The sequence below is a fragment of the Physeter macrocephalus genome, chromosome 20 (genome assembly GCF_002837175.3).
Source record: "Physeter macrocephalus isolate SW-GA chromosome 20, ASM283717v5, whole genome shotgun sequence".
NCBI lineage: Eukaryota > Metazoa > Chordata > Mammalia > Artiodactyla > Physeteridae > Physeter > Physeter macrocephalus.
In genome coordinates, this window is record NC_041233.1 from 87,053,072 (window position 1) to 87,072,127 (window position 19,056).

At 45.4% G+C, this 19,056-nt stretch overlaps 1 protein-coding gene across 11 annotated transcripts in view; it reads left to right on the plus strand.

Annotated features, from left to right (window-relative positions):
• SLC20A2 (solute carrier family 20 member 2) overlaps positions 1–19,056 on the plus strand; it is a 107,395-nt gene that overhangs the window by 41,439 nt on the left and 46,900 nt on the right. For 10 of the 11 annotated variants that reach the window (XM_028481021.2, XM_028481017.2, XM_028481019.2 and 7 more), the window contains one exon: positions 16,717–17,267. In XM_028481021.2, the coding sequence (XP_028336822.1) occupies positions 16,979–17,267 (289 nt within the window). In that variant the 5' untranslated portion in view covers positions 16,717–16,978. Of the gene's footprint in view, positions 1–3,922; positions 4,622–16,716; positions 17,268–19,056 lie in introns of all 11 variants that reach the window. The other variant, XM_028481020.2, reaches the window with a different exon arrangement.

A 19,056-nucleotide genomic window follows, 5' to 3' on the forward strand; every position in this document is an offset into this window, starting at 1 on the left:
GGCATGTGGGATCTTCCCGGACCGGGGCACGAACCCGTGTCCCCTGCATCGGCAGGCGGACTCTCAACCACTGCGCCACCAGGGAAGCCCCGGGTAAGTCCTTTTGATGGTTATGTAAAAGGTCTCTCATTTCAGTCTATTCCTAAGCCTCGGCCCAGATGAGTGGATCCACCCCCAGGTTCACTTGAAGACGGAGGTCTGGACTGAGATTCAGTTGAATCCACTTTCAACAGGACTGATACCTTAAGCTTAATTTAAAGCCAAAGAGCCTTGAGAAACCAGAAGGAATCTAGGATCCTGTACAACCGTGTTTTGACCTAGTCTTTGGTTCAGAACCTCTGTTACTCATCAGGAGTGTTTCCTGGAATCCTGAGAACTGAGAAAGCTGGTTTTTCAAGTTTCCTTCTTACTGTTTTCATCCTTACAAGGAGCGTTCTTCTCCTCATCCTCTCTTTCCTTTCTTCATCATCTTTGTCTCTTTCTCCTGCACTTATACAGTAGGAATAATCTCTTAATCCTTCTCCACACTCTTGTCTCCCCGAGGAAGTAAAGACGCAGCCCCCATGGGTTTATCTTCATTTTCTCTGGGCAGGGGAGTGGAAGAGAGCAGTGGGTGAACCGTTTAACACAGATAGTCAGATACTCAGTGGATGGAGCCCTGTTCCCAGTGAGGACTGTGGAGGCCACTTCGCACATCCTTGCCACCAAGTGGTTCCAACTTCAGTGAGACACAGAGCTATCCACACACAGTGAGAGCACAGATGCGTATCAAGATGAATAAGCAGGTGGTCACAGTTTGATTGATAGAAGGCTTTGCCAGTTGAGTGACACGAAGGAAGAAAGAGAGCATCTTTTTAAAAGGGGTAAAGCAGGGACTTCCCTGGTGGCGGAGTGGTTAAAAATCCATCTGCCGATGCAGGGGACACAGGTTCGAGCCCTAGTCCGGGAAGATCCCACATGCCGCGGAGCAAGTAAGCCCGTGCGCCACAACTACTGAAGCCTGTGCGCCTAGAGCCTGTGCGCCTAGAGCCTGTGCTCTGCAACAAGAGAAGCCACCGCAACGAGAAGCCCGCGCACCGCAACGAAGAGTAGCCCCGCTCGCCGCAACTAGAGAAAGGCCGCACGCAGCAAAGAAGACCCAGCACAGCCAAAAATAAATAAATAAATTTATTTAAAAAATAAAAATAAATAAAAGGGATAAAGCAGATAAAAGTATTTCGTGAAACTATAGGCTACATTAGAAAAGGCGGGAAACTGGTGGCTGTCGAGGGAAAGGGTGACTTTTGTAAGAGCAAGAGGAGAATGAATCTTGGCTTAAAAATTTGGACTGAGTTTATTTTCTTCCTTTTTGTTTTTTTGTTTGTTCATTCCCTTTTTGTTTTGTTTGGTTTTGCCTTTACTCTGAAGATTAAAAGCAAAAATGAGAGGGTATGGATGCACTCAACGTAGCGAGGTGGTTGGGAGTTATAAATGAGCTCATCTACTATCGTAAAGGTTTGAAAAAAAAAAAAAAAAAAAAAAAAGAGGGATTGCTTTCAACTTGACCTGAAATTAAAGTGGCGGCTGGAGCGGGAAGAGAGGCTCGCTGAGTTGTTCTGTCACGCTGTGCCTCAGCCTGCTGTGCAGAATTGAGGATCCCTGGGCACCTGGCAGGCAGTGCATTCAGCCTCACACCTCGTCTGTCAGGCCTGATTTTTGCCATCCCTACTTTTGTTTACATTCGCTTGATTTCTCCTGGATCTTTAAGTCATAGTGTCTTCAGGCTCTGTGGGCCTTGTCAGTAACAATTAAGGAAATCCGGAAGTTTTACTTGAAGAAAAATGACGATGTCTAATCCAGAAGAGACTTCATTGGTCAGGTATAAAAGCTTGACCTTATCCTACTAACCATTAAGCATTAGAAGGATATGGTTTTTTCAGTTTAGCTTGTATTGTGTTCTGAGAAGAAATGACCTCCAGTAGGCAATAGTATAATAAGAAAGATTTTGTTTTCTGTCCCCCTATTAAATATTAAGTACTAAACTTTTAAGAACCCAAGTGATCAAGTTGGATCCAGCTGTGTAAGAGCAGTACAGGTGTAGAGGTATCTTCTTAAAAGGCAAATCGAGTCACTTAAAAATTTACATACAGTAAAGTTCACTTTTTCTGGTGTACAGTGGTATGAGGTTTTACACATGCTCAGGTTTTTATGGCCACCAGCACAGCCAGCATACATAATTCCAACTCTTGTGCAGCTCCTTTATGTTCAGACCTTCCCTCCACCCCTTCCTCTCTGAACTGTGAAAGTAGTCTCTAAGCCCCAAACGTCATGGTAGAGGGTGAAAATCTAACTAGCTAAGGGGACTTAAGCACAACCTTTGACCAGTAAGTGTCTTATGCTGTCCCATGGGTGATCCTTAGCAAGCCAGACTAAAGTATATAAAAGGGAGAAATATCTGAGCAGAGACGTCAACAGCTGTACCCTGTAGGGAAAGTAGACTTCCACAGAATTAGTCCAGCCAAGTAAACAAACCACCAAATAACAACAACAGACCTCTGGTGGGGAGGGAGTAACCAGTAACCAGAGTTGCTACAATATATTATCTAAAATGTCCATTTTTCAACAGAAAATTATGGGACATGTTAGAGAAACTGGGCAGTAGAGACTGCTTTTGGAGGGGCCCAGTTATTGAACTTAGCAGACAAAGACTTCAAAGAAGCAATTATTTTATTTTCTTACTTCAAAAACTAAAAGAAACCATTCTTAAAGAATTAAAGGAAGGTGTGGGAGCAGTGACTCATCGCATAGAGACTATCCTTAAAGAGACAGAAATGATAAAATAAAAAAGAACCAAATGTAGATACGACACCAAAAGCAAAAGCAGCAGAAGTAAGGACAGATAAATTGGACTACCTCAAAATTAAAAGCTTCTGCACATCAAAAGACACAATCAGTAGAGTGAAAAGCCAACCTACAGAATGGGAGAAAGCATTTGTAAATCATGTATCTGATAAAGGGTTATTATCCAAAATATAAATGTGTAAAAAACTCCTACAACAACAGCAAAGAACAACCTGGTTCAAAAATGGGCAAAGGACTTAAATAGACGTTTCTCCAAAGAAGATTTACAAATGGCCAGCAAGCACATGAAAAGATGCTCACCATCACTAATCATTAGGGAAATGAAAAGCAAAATCACAGTGAGACATATCACCTCACACCCTTTAGGATGGCTACTATTAAAAAACAAAATAAAATAGAAAATAATGTGTTGGTGAGCATGTGGAGAAATTGGAACCTTTGTGCACTGCTGGTGGGAATGTGGAATGTACAATGGCGCAGCTGCGGTACAAAACAGTACGGCAGCTCCTCAAAAAATTAAAACCAGAATCACCATATGACCCAGCAATCCCATTTCTGGGTGTATACCCGAAAGAATTGAAAGCAGGGACCTGAAGAGCTATTTGTACACCCATTTTAATGGCATTATTCACAATAGCCAAGAGGTAGAAGCAACCCAGAGGTCTATCAGCAGATGAATGGATAAACAAAATGTGGTCTATACATACAATGGACTATTACTCAGCCTAAAAAAACGAAGGAAATTCTGACACATGCTACAACATGGGTGAACTTTGAAGACATTATGCTGAGTGACATTAAGACAGTCACAAAAAGACAAATACTGTATGATGTCACTCATATGATAGAGTAGTAAAATTCATAGAGACAGAAGGTAAAATGGTGGTTGCCAGGGAGAATGGAAAATTATTGTTTAATGGGTATAGAGTTTCCGTTTGAGATTAAAAGTTCTGTAGATGGATGATTGGGGTGTTTGCACAATAATGTGAATGTACTTAATGTCACTGAACTATACACTTAAAAATGGTTAAATGGTAAATTTTACGTTTATTTTAACCACAATTAAAACATTTTTTTAAAGTGGATTTTTTCGAGTTGAAAAGTACAGTAACCAGAATGAAAAACTCATTAGGGGGCTGCACCGTGGATTTGAGTTGTCAGAAGAAGGAATCAGCAAACTTGAAGATAGAATGACAGAGATTATCTGGTCTGAAGAACTGAAAGAGAGAAGAATGGAGAAAAATGAACAGACCCTCAGAAAAATACAGGCCACTGTTACGTGTCACAATGGGAATACCAGTAGTAGAAGAGAGAGAAAGGGGCAGAAAAAACACTCAAAGAAGTCATGGCTGACAGCTTCCCCAAGCTGATGAAAAACACTAACCTACACACCCGAAATGCTTAACAAACGCCAACGAGGATAAACACAAGGAGCTCCACACCCAGACATATTATAGTCAAAATTTTGAAAGTGAGAAAATCGGAAAGCAGCAAGGGAGAAGTGACTTGGGGAGTATGAGGGAAGCCCACCAAGACGACAGCTGACGTCTCATCAGGAAGAGTGGAGGCCCGCAGGCAGTGAGAGACGTGTGAAAGTGCTGAGAGAGTCCTGCATCCTGCAGAGCTGTCTTTCGAAATAAAAGCATTCCCAAGTAAATGAAAACTGAGAGAATCCCCTCCTAGCAGATCTGCCTTACAAGAAATACTAAAAGAAGTTCATTAGGCTGAAAGGAAGTGACACAAGACAGCAATTTGAATACACACACGGACTCCAGTAAAGGTAATCGAGTAGGTAATGATAAAAGACAGTATAATTACATATTTTTCTTCTCTTAACTGATTTAAAACATCACTAAAGAGTAGCTTATATCTGGTTGCTTTCTGGTTATTTTAAGAAAGCTCTTTATGTTCACATCAAAGCATCCTCCCCAGCCCTAAGTTTTCTGAAGGAAAAACTGAGGCAAAGGGAACTAGTGATTTGCCCAGGAAAGTTTATCTTAATCATGCATAAGGAATGAAGTGCCAGGAGCACTCTCAGAATTGGGAAATAATTTTCAAAGAAATCTAATAAACTGTCTTATCTCTCTTATATTTTTTAACTTCTGTCTCCATGGTTCTTTGAAGGTGATATCAAGTAAATTCTTATGGTTTCTTAATTTAGTAACAAGACTTTAATTTTATAGTCTCAGAGATATGAAGAACTGCTAAATTTTCACTTGACTTACCAACCAGATGAACAATTTATGGACGTATCGCCTTGTTTAGGCTGCTTACACTGCTGTTTTGCACTTACTGGTGGAACTGAATCAAGCTTGCAGCCTTCTGATGAGACACGTCAGAGCCTTGAACAGACTTTGCTACATCACAAAAAGTCCGACTAAATCATTTTAGTAGTTATCTGTCCTCTCTTGCTTCTGCCGCCTAAGAACTATGGCTTAAGAACCTCTGGAATGAGAACAGAAATGTGGGGCTATAAGTTGAGCATGGAAAATACTTAAGATAATAATCTTCATCTATCAACTCTCCTATTTATACTAATGTTCCATTAATAGAAATAATATGTAGTGGTATCAGGAATCAGTGTTTTTGTGTCATTCACATTTTTATTGAGCTTCCATTATACTTGGAACAGAATTAGCAAATAAATATGTAAGAACCAAATAGCTATTTATATACATAGTTCCATTTTAAACTGTGGCTGAAGGGAAAGTATTTCCCTAATATAGTTCCTGGAACTTAGCCAAGCAGCCCAACACTTCAGGGCACAGAACTGGAACAAGTGATCCTAGGTTTGCCAGTTGATAGAAGGGATGTTAAGTGATTTGCTCATGAAAACGCATCTATTTTTGGTTATGAGTGAAGAAAAAAAACTTACCTAGAATATTTGGAGGGAATCTGTCTATAGTACCTACAGAAAGGGAAAAACGTTCAGAAGCCACTTCTGTCTTGGAGTGGGAGAAAATGTGTAAAGCTCAGCTATTCTAGTCCCTGGCTTTCAAGCAGTATTGCACCTAAAACACTCCGCAAGGTGGTAATAATCTATTTTTCAAATCTTTTTCAAATCTTCACCGCAAGTAATTCCACATTTCCAGTGGGAGCTTATTGCAGTGTGTGGCAGCCCCATTCAGTTACAAAGTTCTTTCCTCCTGAGTGTAGTTTTTCTTATTACAATGAAAGACTTTTTTTTTAAATTGGAGTATAATTGCTTTACAGTGTTGTGTTAGTTTCTGCTGTATAACGAAGTGAATCAGCTCTATGTATACCTATATCCCCTCCTTCTTGGACCTCCCTCCCACGCCCTAGCCCCCACCCCACCCCTCTAGGTGGTCACAGAGCACCGAGCTGATCTCCCTGTGCTATACAGCAGGTTCCCACTAGCCATCTATTTTACTTACACATGGTAGTGTATTTATGTCGAACCTAATCTCCCAATTCGTCCCACCCTCCCCTTCCCCCTCTGTGTTCACACGTCCATTCTCTACGTCTACGTCTCTATTCCTGCCCTGCTAATAGGTTCGTCTGTACCATTTTTCTAGGTTCCACACGTATGCGTTGATATACAATACTTGCTTTTCTCTTTCTGGCTTACTTCACTCTGTATGACAGACTCTAGGTCCATCCACGTGTCTACAGATGACCCAATTTCGTTCCTTTTTATGGCTGAGTAATATTCCATTGTATGTATGTACCACATCTTGTTTATCCATTCGCCTGTCGTTGGAAAGAGTGTTTGCTGTATCTCCAACTGGGTAAAGCGTGGCTGATAATGTATTTCCTTTTGGTAACGTTGTCATGGAATCACTGAATTATCCGTTTAAAATGGAAACAATAGGTAGGGGCTTTGTTGCTCTAACCCACCACTCAGTCATTCAGATCCCATTTGAACACCTCCAGGAAAATAGCACTTATGCCTCCTGAGGCCGTCTTTCCGTTTTTAAGAAATATTTTTCATGTAAGTCATGTAGGACCTCCTAAATCTTCCCTTCTTCAGGCCAAATCATCCTAACTCCTTTAACTTTTAATTCATTTGAATTAATTTTGCTTTTTTATTTCTTCATCCTTTAACAAATATTTTCACTTACTCGGTTTAGACAGTGCCTTCCCAGGGAGCAAAAGGCTGTGTGGAAAACATCTGAATAACACACACGCTTTATGAGCCAACAAGAAATTTAAATGTCAGAATGACAAAAATGCAGGAGGGAGAGTGAATATATCCGGAATGGGGCCTGGTACAGAAGGGCTGAGCCCACAGGCTCTGCAGTGGAAACTGTAGCTAGAGGACCAAAATAAGTTTGTTCATGTTCCATAAATTCATGAAGGCCGTTGACTGCACTGCTCAGGAGAGGGTCAGAAATTTCCACTCCCTCTCCCCACAGGACAATCCTGTGGTTCATAGTTCCAGGCTAAACTGCCTCTTCCCGGCCCTGTGGTCTCTGGATGATGTAAAATAATGGAGCTGGACAGCACTTGAGACATCAGCTGACCCTGAAAACGCTCCAGGGTGCAGGCTCTGCAGCCTTCTTGGTAACCCGCTCTCTTTATCACCCTTTGCTCTTTCCCCATGGTCTCTGCCTCCCCACCCCTGGCTGAGGCCGGGACCTCAAGGCATCCCAACCCCCGGGGTCAGGAGTAGTGTCATTAAGAAAGCCCGGTGCATGTCATCCAGGGGCATCACTTGCTGCCTTCACACGGGTTTCGTTTGAGCGCCGCCTACATAGTAAGTGGATAATCACAACCTGTACTCTCAGGACGGTCACATCTTCAGAAGGACCAAAATTGGAATAGATAACTTCTAAAAGTCCCTTCAGATCGAATGTTTTATGATTCTCTAAGTCTGTGAACCAAGATAGGCTAAAAGAGTTAATCATAGGTTGTTTCTTGTAAGCATTAACCTCAACTACTGTGAAGTACTTGGACCATCAGGAGATTTTCTTATTCTTTGGGTGAAGTTCAGTCCTGATGGCCAGAACCTCCAGAGGAGCATGAGAAGAGGGTGAAGATAGAATCCAGAGAGAGCAAAAGTGTGACCGAGGAGGAGCCTTTAGACGCCTGCACATCGAGGCCCCAAACCATGCAGAGACCTCTCCCCCGAGGGCTCAGACACCAGAACGAAGGCACAGCCTTGAAAGTGAAAAACAAAGCTAAGATAAATGAAGAGAACAGAAGACGTATTCTGCATCTTCAGTTGTGGGTTGTAAGAAAGAAAGAATTGTCTCAGAGGCCTAGGCTGAAAACAGATTCATATGAAATTCATTTTCTTTACTAGGAAAAACTAAGCATATTTTGGTTGTACATGCCTAACTTTGAAAAAAAAAGTACTTTTCTTTGTAGCGTTTGAAGGTTTTTTTTTTAATTGATAAAAGTAGTAATTGCTCATTGTAGACAATTTTCATAATATCAAAAACTGTAAAGAACACCTAGAGAGAGTCGCTGTTATTGGGCCTGTTTCTTTAAGTCCCTTAGCCCCCGGTGCATTCTTAAACACGGTTGAAATATGGCCCAGGCCATTTTGTGTACTGATTTTCACTTAGCATTATTACTGTGTTCCAATGTCATGTAAAACTCTCAAGTTACACCATTTTAGTGACTACATAATATTTCATCTTTAGAAGTCACCCGTGTTTCTGCAGCCATTCTTCTGTCTGGGGACAGTTAGGTGGTTTCCTCTTTTTCATGATCATTATAAATGACCCTGTTAATAAACATCTTTGTACATGAGTATTTATTCACATTTTAAATTATTTACTTGTTTTCTGGAACTTTTGAGACTGATGTCATAAAGAACACCCATTCCCTACCTGAGTCCTCCTCGTTCAAGGTAGAGGACTGGGATGGCCCTGCCTCTGGCCCAGCCTGGCAAGTGTACAGGCACCGTTCCTCATATGAAAATAAACACCGTTGCTCGGAACTGTGTAAATCATTTCTGACTGTACTTTTGGGAGATGACATTACTGGACTGATTTTCGAGTTTGGTATTGGAGTTGCAAACAAGGTGACACTTTTATTATCTCATGCTCTCATCTACTGTAACTGACCTCCTGGAAGCTTTGGTACATGAGATGTCCACAAGTTCAGATTTAAAGTACCTGTAGTCTGTGGCCCTCCACAGAAGTGATTTTCAGCTGAAATGCTTATAACCTTGAATGCTCTTGAAGGGTACCTCTTTTTGGGTCCTGCGGAACTGATGGAGACTTACCTCCACGGGAAGGCCGGCTGTTCTTTTCTCTGTGGAAGCACTAAGTGCCCATCTTGAAGGGTGGTCAGTAGGCTCTCCCAGCAGCAGGCCTTCCTCTCTCGTCTCTGGCCTCGGAAAAGCTGTGTCTGAGTCCCTTTCTGTGGGCCTTTCCCTGTGCAGTGCAGCCTCCTCCTCTGATCTGGTGTGCTCTTTGCTTCTCGACACCATTGTTTGGAGCAAGGGTGACAGCCTGCCCCTGACCCCTGGGCTCCATTTGTTGCACTGGCTGGTTTTACTGTGTCCGAGTGGAATGTTCCTTCTTTCCTCAGGTAAGGGAGTGGCTCTTTCTTTCCGTTTTTAACTATTTAACTTTTATACCTTATCCTAGGGGACTTGGGGGTTGGGGGGACAGGGTGGCAGTACAGGAAGGGAAAATATCAAAGATGACCCTGTTGTTTTCCTTCTTTTTTCCTCAGCTCTGTTGAGATATAATTGACAAATAAAATGGTAAGATACTACCGTTTAAATGTTACAATTTAAAGTGTACGCCATGATGATTTGATATGTATTTGTACATCTGCATTGCGAAAGGATTCTTGTCATCTCGTTAATTCGTGCATCCATCACCTCACCTATTTATATATTCCAGTGTTATTTTCTAATCAGCTTGATTAAGGCATAATTTATATACAGTCAAGCCCACCAGTTGTAAGTGTACAGTTCCATGAGTTTTGACACACATGCATAGTAGTGTAACCACCACCATACTCAAGAGAGAGAACAGAAAGTTTCCTGTGTAGACGTGTGTTTCTATCTCTCTTGGGTAAATACACCTCAGAATGGGACTGCTGGCTTGTATGCTCATTTGTATAAGAAACCACCAAATTGTTTTCCAAAGTGGCTTTACCATTTTGTGTGGATTTTTTCTCTTAGTACCTTTTAGGGTTCTTTTTTCTCTACCTCTTCACCTCCCTCCACCCGTCTATAAGAAGTTCCTGCGCCTTCCAGTGTATGTCAGTCTTCAAGCAAAGACAAGGCCAGAGGCGGTACATCGAGGAAGAAGAGCAGCACTGGAGGGAGACGGGGGCATACGAGTGAGAAAGATCCTTCTAGGAGGATTTGGGAACCTCACGCTGTTACAATTCCTGTGACTACAGTGATACCATAACTTCAAGTTACTTGAGGCTAACCGCAACTTACAAAACACTTTGCATGCATTAGATTCGCTGTTACTGTCCCCCTTTGCAGATGGTGAGACAGGACTTACCCATGGTCACGTTGCTACTTAGTAGCAGCGCCAGGCTTGGGCTTCAGGTTTCCTGACCATTGCCCGGGGCTTTCTCTGCCAGTACCAGCAGGTCGCCACGTGTGGATCCCTGGCGCTGAGCCGGGGGCCTTCACCCACCACCATGCTGTGTGCCGTTCTTAACCACTTTTCAGATGAGGCGTTGATATGACTTGCCCAGGGCTGTGGAGCCAGGAGCAGGCTGGAGTGGCATGGACCCGGGGCCCTGACTGGTCCCGTGCTCTTTCCCCTTCTCGGGGCAGGAGAAACAAATGCTCCTTTCTAACAGCAGAGAGAAAAGGAGGAGGCGAAGGACACACAGGGCTGGGCAGGGGCCGCATCTGGTGGCCGACGTCCTGGCCACTTCCAGGACCAGGTTTCCACTTCCAAACCTGGTTCCAGTTTGCGTCGTTCCCTTTTTTATTTTATTTTATTTTTTATTTGGTTGCACCGGGTCTTAGCTGTGGCAGGCGGGCTCCTTAGTCGCGGCGTGCCTGCAGGATCCAGTTTCCCGACCAGGGATGGAACCCGGGCCCCCTGCATTGGGAGCGCGGAGGCTTGGCCACTGCGCCACCAGGGAAGTCCCGCGTCGTTCACTTTGCACGTCGTACGTCATTGTTTCCAGGCTCTGTGTCCATGCTCAGTCCCCAGCGAGGACACCTGCTCCTCCTGCCTCCGTTACCTGCATCCTCTGCCTCCAAACCCCTGTTCTAGGTGGTGCCTAACCTCTGGCTGCGTTGTCACCTTTCCTTCTGACGTCATTTTCTCCCTCTTCTCCCCTCCTCGTCCCCTGTGCCCGTCCCCCGCCTCTGCCGTCGTCAGAACAGCATCCCCCTGCCTTTCTCCAGGCACCTCTGCTCCCAGGGCTGCTCCGCTTATCTGTGAATGTGCTGTTGTTTAAAGGGGGCGGAGGCCAGTTTCAGACCCATTCAAGTAATGTTTCCATTTTGTATCATTCGTGTGAAAATATGAAACTCAGCGTTTTCTACCCTAAATATACTATTACTTTTTAAACTGTCTTTTTAACGTTGATGCGTTTGCAGTCGATGTTTTCGTGAGCTATTCAAGAATGATGTTGTTAATAGAAACTCCGTATGACAAGATCTACATCCTGAATGGTGAAAGAAAAATGTTTCTGCTGTCCTGTCCTCCGCAAGTCATAAGATTCCAAAAGTGAATCTTCCGTTTTATTTAAATATTACCAGGAAAAGCTAGTAGTTTCTGCGTCTTACTGGTCAGGCTCACCCACATGTAGCAGAGGGTTACTGGATTTTACCTCGTGCCCCTGAAGAGAGATTTCGACTGAAGTGTCAGAATTCAAGATCCAGCCCCGGTTTCCGGGAGAGCAGGTGGTACATTTTCAGAGGGTGTGTGTGAAGCGCTTGGGCCTCAAGGGAGGTGTTGGAAAATTACTTCAGAGCCCCAGGTTCTCTGCATGGGGGACCCGGCTCCTTGCCGTCATCTGTCAAAGGGAGGGCGTGGCCTGGGTGTGGGCCGTGAGTGTCAGGGAAAAGATCCTCACAGCCCAGAAGCAACACAGTGGATACTCTCCTCGTATCTGCTTTTGAGTGTATCAAGCTGGAGGATGTAAGCAGCTATTAATTATGACTCGGCTCATGTCAGTAAATGAGATTAAGCCTCATCAAGTAGGACCTTGCCCTACTTAACGCTGTTTCCTAGCAGACCCAGGAAATAAGACATTTCATAGATGTATTGAATTCCTTCTGCATCATAGCGACAGGAGAAGGACTGCGAAGTTATTGGGTGAAATGTAAGCGCAGCTCAGCAAGCATCCTTCAGGATGAGAGGTGTTCTTTATAAACAGCTGAGTTTGCAATTGGCACATGAATTGATGAAAATAGGTGTGTGCTTCGGGAAGAAGCCAGAAGTCATCTTTGGGATTCTTTTCCGCGTGGGTCTGAGCTCCTGAACAGGCCACAGTCTGCCACCGACCTTGTTGTCTGGGGCTGGTAGCCTGGCTGGGGAGATGGTTCGACCCCAGGCTGGGGGTAGGGCTGTGCAGGGTGGAGGGGGGCTGGAGCAGCACCTTTGCTGGAAGGGTCACGGGTCTCCTCGGGTGTCGCCTTTGGCAGCATTTCAGAGCAGGACCCTCCCACCCAAGCTCCCCTGTGCACAAATGTCTATTAAGGGCTACAACTCAGCAACATTGCTGTTTATAAACAGCGTACAAACGTGACTAGAAATATCCTGAGAACGTTTGTTTTCACCCTTCCTTTAACATTCCGGTTTCTAGGGTGGAGAAGAGGGTGTTAGGGAGAGTTGAGGCGGATGCTCGTGGAAGAAGAGAATCTATAAGCCTCAACTCAGGAGCCCCGAGGAGGGCTCATTCAGAGCTGAAGGCCTAGACACGAGGGCAGGAGAGCCGAGCTGAGCAGCTTGTTCAGAAGGCACTGAGGAAAGACAGGATCTTGTGAACAGGACGCGTTTCGGACACAGCTTATGAAACCCTCAGTACCTCCTGCAATAAGTCAAACAGTTGAAGGGCTCTGTTCCTCCAGTGCAGGAGGCTGATGGCAGCTGAAAATTGACGACTATCTCGTAACGTTCAGTCCTGTGAATCCTGGCCATTTAGGGGCTTTCACACTTGGGGAAGGAGAGGGAAAGAGGAAGCTTGTTCCAACCTCCCCCCGCCTCGTCCTGACCTTTTTCAGAAAAGCCCTCCTAGGAGAGTTAGAAGGAACAAGGCATTTGCTGGAGGTTCCAAACGGCACTTCCCCTTGTTGAGAACCACTGCTGAGGACGAGAAGAGGCATTTCCAAGTGATGCTTCCACACCTCAGACTCCTCTCTCTCCAGCTGCAGGATTCCCATGAACTCACATGTGTTGATACTTTCCATTAACCGCCTTCAATGTCATGTCTAGGCTTCCCCATCCCAGTGTTAAGTAAATATTTACCTATGTTCTAATTTTCTTCAGGTTTCCATTTTTATGTTTAAATCTTTAACTTGGTGTGAGGTAGGGATCTCATTTTCTTCCTTCCAGATAGTTAGCAGCTAGCACGTTGTCCCAGCATCATTTATTGAATAAGTCAGATTTCCCCACTGATGTGATCACCTCCCTTCAAGATCCTACTTTCAGACACCAGCACTCCCCGACGGCATCCTGGTAGGGCCTCAGCCACTCTGAATTTGGGCCACGTTCTTGGCAAACTCCCACCGTGGCCTCCCGCACAGTGGTCCTCTGGCCCGCCGAGGGCTCGGTTTCAGCGGCGTTGCTATCTTTTTCCATAGAGCAGATTGTGTGGTTATTTAAGCTCTGTATTTTGCTCACATTTGATCAAAATCAATGGAGAAAGTCAGGGTGTTGGTACTTGCAATAAGAAACTGGCCGGGTAAATATCATGCAAGATAGAAATCATCTGGTCTCAGAAAAGGGGCAAGCATTTCTCCTCAACCAGCGGCTTTTGGACTTAAGCTGGTTGGCGGAGGGTTTGAGCGTGAAGGAGAAAACATAGACACAGTTGTGGAAATAAGTTATCTAAGGTCATCTAAGTAGGAGAGGGAATCCCTGCTCTGCAGTGGTGCCAGGGGGACCATAAAGACGATGAAAAGCCTCACTCCAAGCAAAGCTGGGCTGAGGGCATCGCCGCTGAGCTGCCTTCACCCAGGTATTAGTGTTAGTGTGTGTGAGACCACAGTCTTCAGTATGGTCCAGCTCAGCTTCCATCGTGGGTCCTTCACCCCGGCTGCCACCGGTCCCCTCCCCTCATCCCAGGTTGACCCCCCCATCCTTAGATGGCAGGGGACCCTCTCCTGCCCGCGCAGACCGGGCCTTGCCCCCATCCGTGCGCTCGTGATGCTGCACGTGCAGCGAGAGCCTCCTGCCTCCGTAGCATCGGCTGCAGCTGATGGTCTGACGTGTGTTTGCTGATGAGCATCTGTTTCCCTCCCTGGATGGGAGCTCCGCACGTGCAGGACCCCCGTCCGTCTTCACTCAGCATCTTCCTCGTGACGGGCACGCGGGGGCATCCAGTAAATATCTGTTGAGCATCGTCCTTGTTGGCCCTCTGGGCCACCTAACCTGACAGATGAGCTTTCATCTAGAATTTTTTTCTATTTTAAGATAGATAATATTGGTCCAGAATGGTTTAATTTTGTCTTTTCATTTATAGAACATTGTCTCTTGCCTTTAGAGTGGTCTTTTCCCGTGTCTCCGTTGGGCCCAGAATCTCCAGAATTGCATGGTCTACAAAGCTTAGGAAATGAGAAGGTGGTCAGGGCACATTTTTTATTTCATCGTGTGCCTTGTAGCATTGCCTACCCTGCCCTCCCAGCACGTGTACTCACCACATTTTAGTGAATTATATTTTTTAAAAAGATGGTTCTCAATATACGTGTATTGATTTGTTTTTTATGTATTATTTTAATTTGAAAAGCATGTCACCGTGGTATACAGTTTTTGGAGGAAAGGAAAAAATGATCTCTGACACTGCTTCTTAAACTCAACCACTGTTACAATTCTAGTGATTACCTTTTGGTCTTTTATATGCCTTTTAACATTGCCACAATCACAGGTACATAAATTTTATGTCCTGCCTTTTTCCTCTAAATAACCTTAATGTTGATTGATCATTATATTGTGTATGACGTGGTATATGAGCCTATTTTATTCAGTTCAATTAGCATTTATGGGCGCCATTCCCGATGCCTAGAACCCCTCAAAGGAACTACACAGATGTGGTACTTTGACTATATAATAATAGAACACCACCGTTCTGAGGCTTTTAGTGACATTTTTACTTCACATATGTATTAATTTTGTGATGTCACATCTTCATCCCAGGAGGAAGCCTATGCAAGAGTTATTTCATTTGTTTAATAGCTTCTTTCTTCACTTATTCAACAACTTGATTAGGGCTTACCCCGTGCCAGGCGCTAGTCTGTGTGCTGGAGACACGGCAAAGTCCTTGCGTCCCGTGAGGGGCCGGGCAGGAGTGAGTGAGTGAATGAATGAATGAGGTGGTCAGTAGAAAAGACAAAAGGTCAGGTGAGAGGGAGGGATAATGGCATGGGGGGTGCTCTTCGACAGGGTCAGGGAGGGCTGCTCTGGTGACATCTGGGCAGAGAGGGACTTGGAGCATGTGATGAGCTGTGCAGCCATCAGACAGGCTGCTTCTGGCAGAGGGACCAGAAGGTACAAAGGCCCTGAGGTGAGCGAGCCAGTGAGGGGAGGGGGTGGGCAGGAGCTGAGATCAGTGAGCCCGGGCGGGGTTGCGGGGGAGGCCCGAGGAGATCTGGTGGGGAGCCCCGAGGAGATCTGGCGGGGGAGCCCGAGGAGATCTGTTGGGGGAGCCCCGAGGAGATCTGCGGGGGGAGCCCTGAGGAGATCTGGTGGGGGAGCCTGAGGAGATCTGGTGGGGAGCCCCAAGATCTGGTGGGGGAGGAGCCCGAGGAGATCTGGTGGGGGACCCCCAAGGAGATCTGGTGGGGATCCCAAGGAGATCTGGTGGGGACCCCCGAGGAGATCGGGGGGGGAGCCCCGAGGAGATATGGTGGGGGAGCCCCGAGGAGATCTGGGGGGGAGCCCCGAGGAGATATGGTGGGGGAGCCCCAAGGTCTGGGGGGGTCCCGAGGAGGTCTGGGGGGTCTGGGGGGAGCCCCGAGAAGATCTGGTGGGGGAGCCCGAGGAGATCTGGTGGGGGAGCGCCGAGGAGATCTGGGGAGGGAGCCCAAGGAGATCTGCTGGGGGGGCCCAAGGACATCTGCTGGGGGAGCCCCACGGAGATCTGGGAGGGCCTCCCAGGCCGTGGTCAGGCCTCTGGCTCTTCCCTGAGCGAGGTGGGAAGCAGGGCGTAGTGACCTGATCTGCTTCTTGCTCTGACAGGGTGGCTTCGCTCCAGCTTCCCTGTCCCCCGGGAGCCCCTTCAGTTCCCACCCTGTTACCTTTTGAAAGAGTCACTTCGTGTCTGACCCGGGCCTGCTGAGCTCAGGGTGTGCAAATGGTCAGGTAGACAGTTGCCACACCCCACAGTGTCACAGAGCCACATCGGGTCATCCTGCTCCAAGAAATTAGGCACGGCCCACGTATTTGAAAAACTCGGTAACTCTGAATTTCTCGTTTCCTTATCTTTTGCTCATCCAAGGCAATTTTTTCTTTCTAAAATAAAGACCACATATATTTTTCAAATTGCATAAAAATGTATCCTATTAAGACTTCCTATCAGTCTGTGATCAGGAAGCAGCTTCACCCTGTGACGTTCTAGAATCATCTTTTCTGGGGGTGGGCTGGGCAGTTAGCCTGATTATAATCTTCCTTGCGTTGCTTTATGGTCAGATCTGCCACATGCCAGTGTGAGATCCTATCAGCAGTTTCCAAACATTTCTTTCTGAAAGAACAAACTGTTGTCACCGGTTCCTCAGGGTAATTGATCTCTTTTGTCTTCTTCCTGTTACAGGGGGAGACCTCACAGCTTCCCCCGACTGGGAAGGGAAATATGGAATGTGTTTTACCGCTGACTGAACACAACCCAATGAACTGTCCTGACAGTAGTTTGAAAACCAGCAGCTAGCAGTTTGTGCAGCTCCAGCATCATCCGGCACTTTCCAGAGCAGACTCATTGTTTACGAGAACTCTCGGCCTGACAACGTTTGAACCTCAAGCTCGGTGGCTTTCAAATACTTCTGCAAAAGAAAAGTACCCGGAGCCGCCTTTCCAGAATGGCCACAGATGAGTATCTGTGGATGGTCATCTTGGGTTTTTTCATAGCTTTTATCTTGGCGTTTTCCGTGGGTGCCAATGACGTTGCCAATTCGTTTGGTACCGCCGTGGGCTCGGGCGTGGTGACCTTGAGGCAGGCCTGCATCCTGGCTTCAATCTTTGAAACTACCGGCTCGGTGTTACTGGGGGCCAAAGTCGGAGAGACCATCCGCAAAGGCATCATTGACGTGAACCTGTACAACCACACTGTGCAGACGCTCATGGCCGGGGAGGTCAGCGCCATGGTCGGTAAGTAGCCTCGTCTTTCCACCCGCGGGAATGTGTCCACTGACCCATTTCTCATTTGTCATAGCCATAAATGAGATTTTTGTTTTAACTTTTCAAAAACTGGTTTGATGGTTCTTTTCTTTTTCTAATTGAAGTCCAGTTGATTTACAATGTTGTGTTAGTTTCAGGTGTACAGCAAAGTGATTCAGCCATATATATATGTATGTATACTTTTTCAGATTTCTCATTTACTATATCTCACTTGTGTTCTCTGTGTTTTAATTCAGTTATGATTTTGGTCAGTGTTCAAGTATCAAGCAACCATTTCTTTCCTTGAATGTATGGCAGACTTGCTTGTTCAAATAGATTTTGGCTAAGTCAGTGCTTTTCATAAATTCCAGAAAAAGATATCTGTAGCATAGCTCTTTGTCATTTTAAAGCTGTTTGAAAGTTATTAAAGAAAGAACACGTCTAAGTGAATGTGTTTGAGAGGTTTACTTATTAGGTTTACTTATAAACCTTGAAGGTTCATTTCTATTTGTTCATAGATTTTTCATCAGTTAGGAAGTAATGTTTTGAAAACTTGGTTGCCCCCAAAACAGTATTTATTAGCTTAACTTCTGTATTCTCCGTTGATGTTTTAGAGCAGTTACCAATTGACTCTTAAGTGACTGTGTTTTCAAGAAATTCTGGTCTTCTCTGTCATTTGCCTTCCTTTTGTCAGTGTTTGTTTGGATTTTCTGATTCCACCCCTGGGAGCTCCATCTAGTACGCCTGTTTTGTTTTCCACCGGAAGATCACTTGTATGTCACCTGTTTGCAGTAGGACCTTCTATTGGTGGTGTCGGGCGTGTGGTTCCTCCCCTGCCCGAGGCGACTCCACACTGGCAGCACCGTGGGTGCTGCCCTCGCTGAGCTGGAAGATTCGGGCAGCAGGGCCTTAGGTGCAGCCAACAAGCTCCTCCTCTGCTTGCCTCTAGGTCGAGCTGATGCACAGCAGTGTGTCTACACGGGTGGTGGGGGAGAGTGGGGTCCTGCCACCTTCTGCTTTCAACAGGGCACGTGCTTTTGTGGGGAGAGCCCTGCACCGGGAGGCCGGATGCTGGTGGACCAAGAACACGGCTACATCCCACGGATCCCCAGGGGTTTACCAACACCAGCACTTCTTAAGCCCCCAGAATGTGCAGGTCACTTGCCAGGTTTAAGATGGCCCATCATCTTTCCGTTACAGCGGGTTAGTTTGAGAAGTAGAGTAGTTGAGGCCTCCGATTGGAAGATGCATGTCCCTGGTAAGGAATTAAATACTACTAAAGCACAGTAAGCTGGTCATATGTGCTGAGGAGTTCCTCTTTGTCAGCTGCACGTGTTGTTGGAAAGATGTAAGGCTCATGATTACATTAACTCATCATTATTTTTAAGAATTAAAAATCATTTACTATAAAAAAAAAATCATTTACTACAACAGCTACTGTAATGATTGAAGTTTCACCTTCACTGAACATGTACTTCTCATCACAGTCTGGTATAATTGACGTTTCCCTGACAGTTTGACAGTTGTTTGTCAAATTCACCCTCAATAGTCATGATCAATATCTAAGACGTCATCATATCAAGCGGAAATTAAGATTTTGCCAGTCGGTATGATGCGGACAAGCTATATTGAAAGTAGAGGAGAAATAAAGAAAAGCACTGATGAAGTTCAATCTTTTTTTTTTTAATTTTATAATTGGAGTGTAGTTGATTTACAATGTCGTGTTAGCTTCAGGTGTACAGCAAAGTGAGTCAGTTATACGTATACATATATCGGCCCT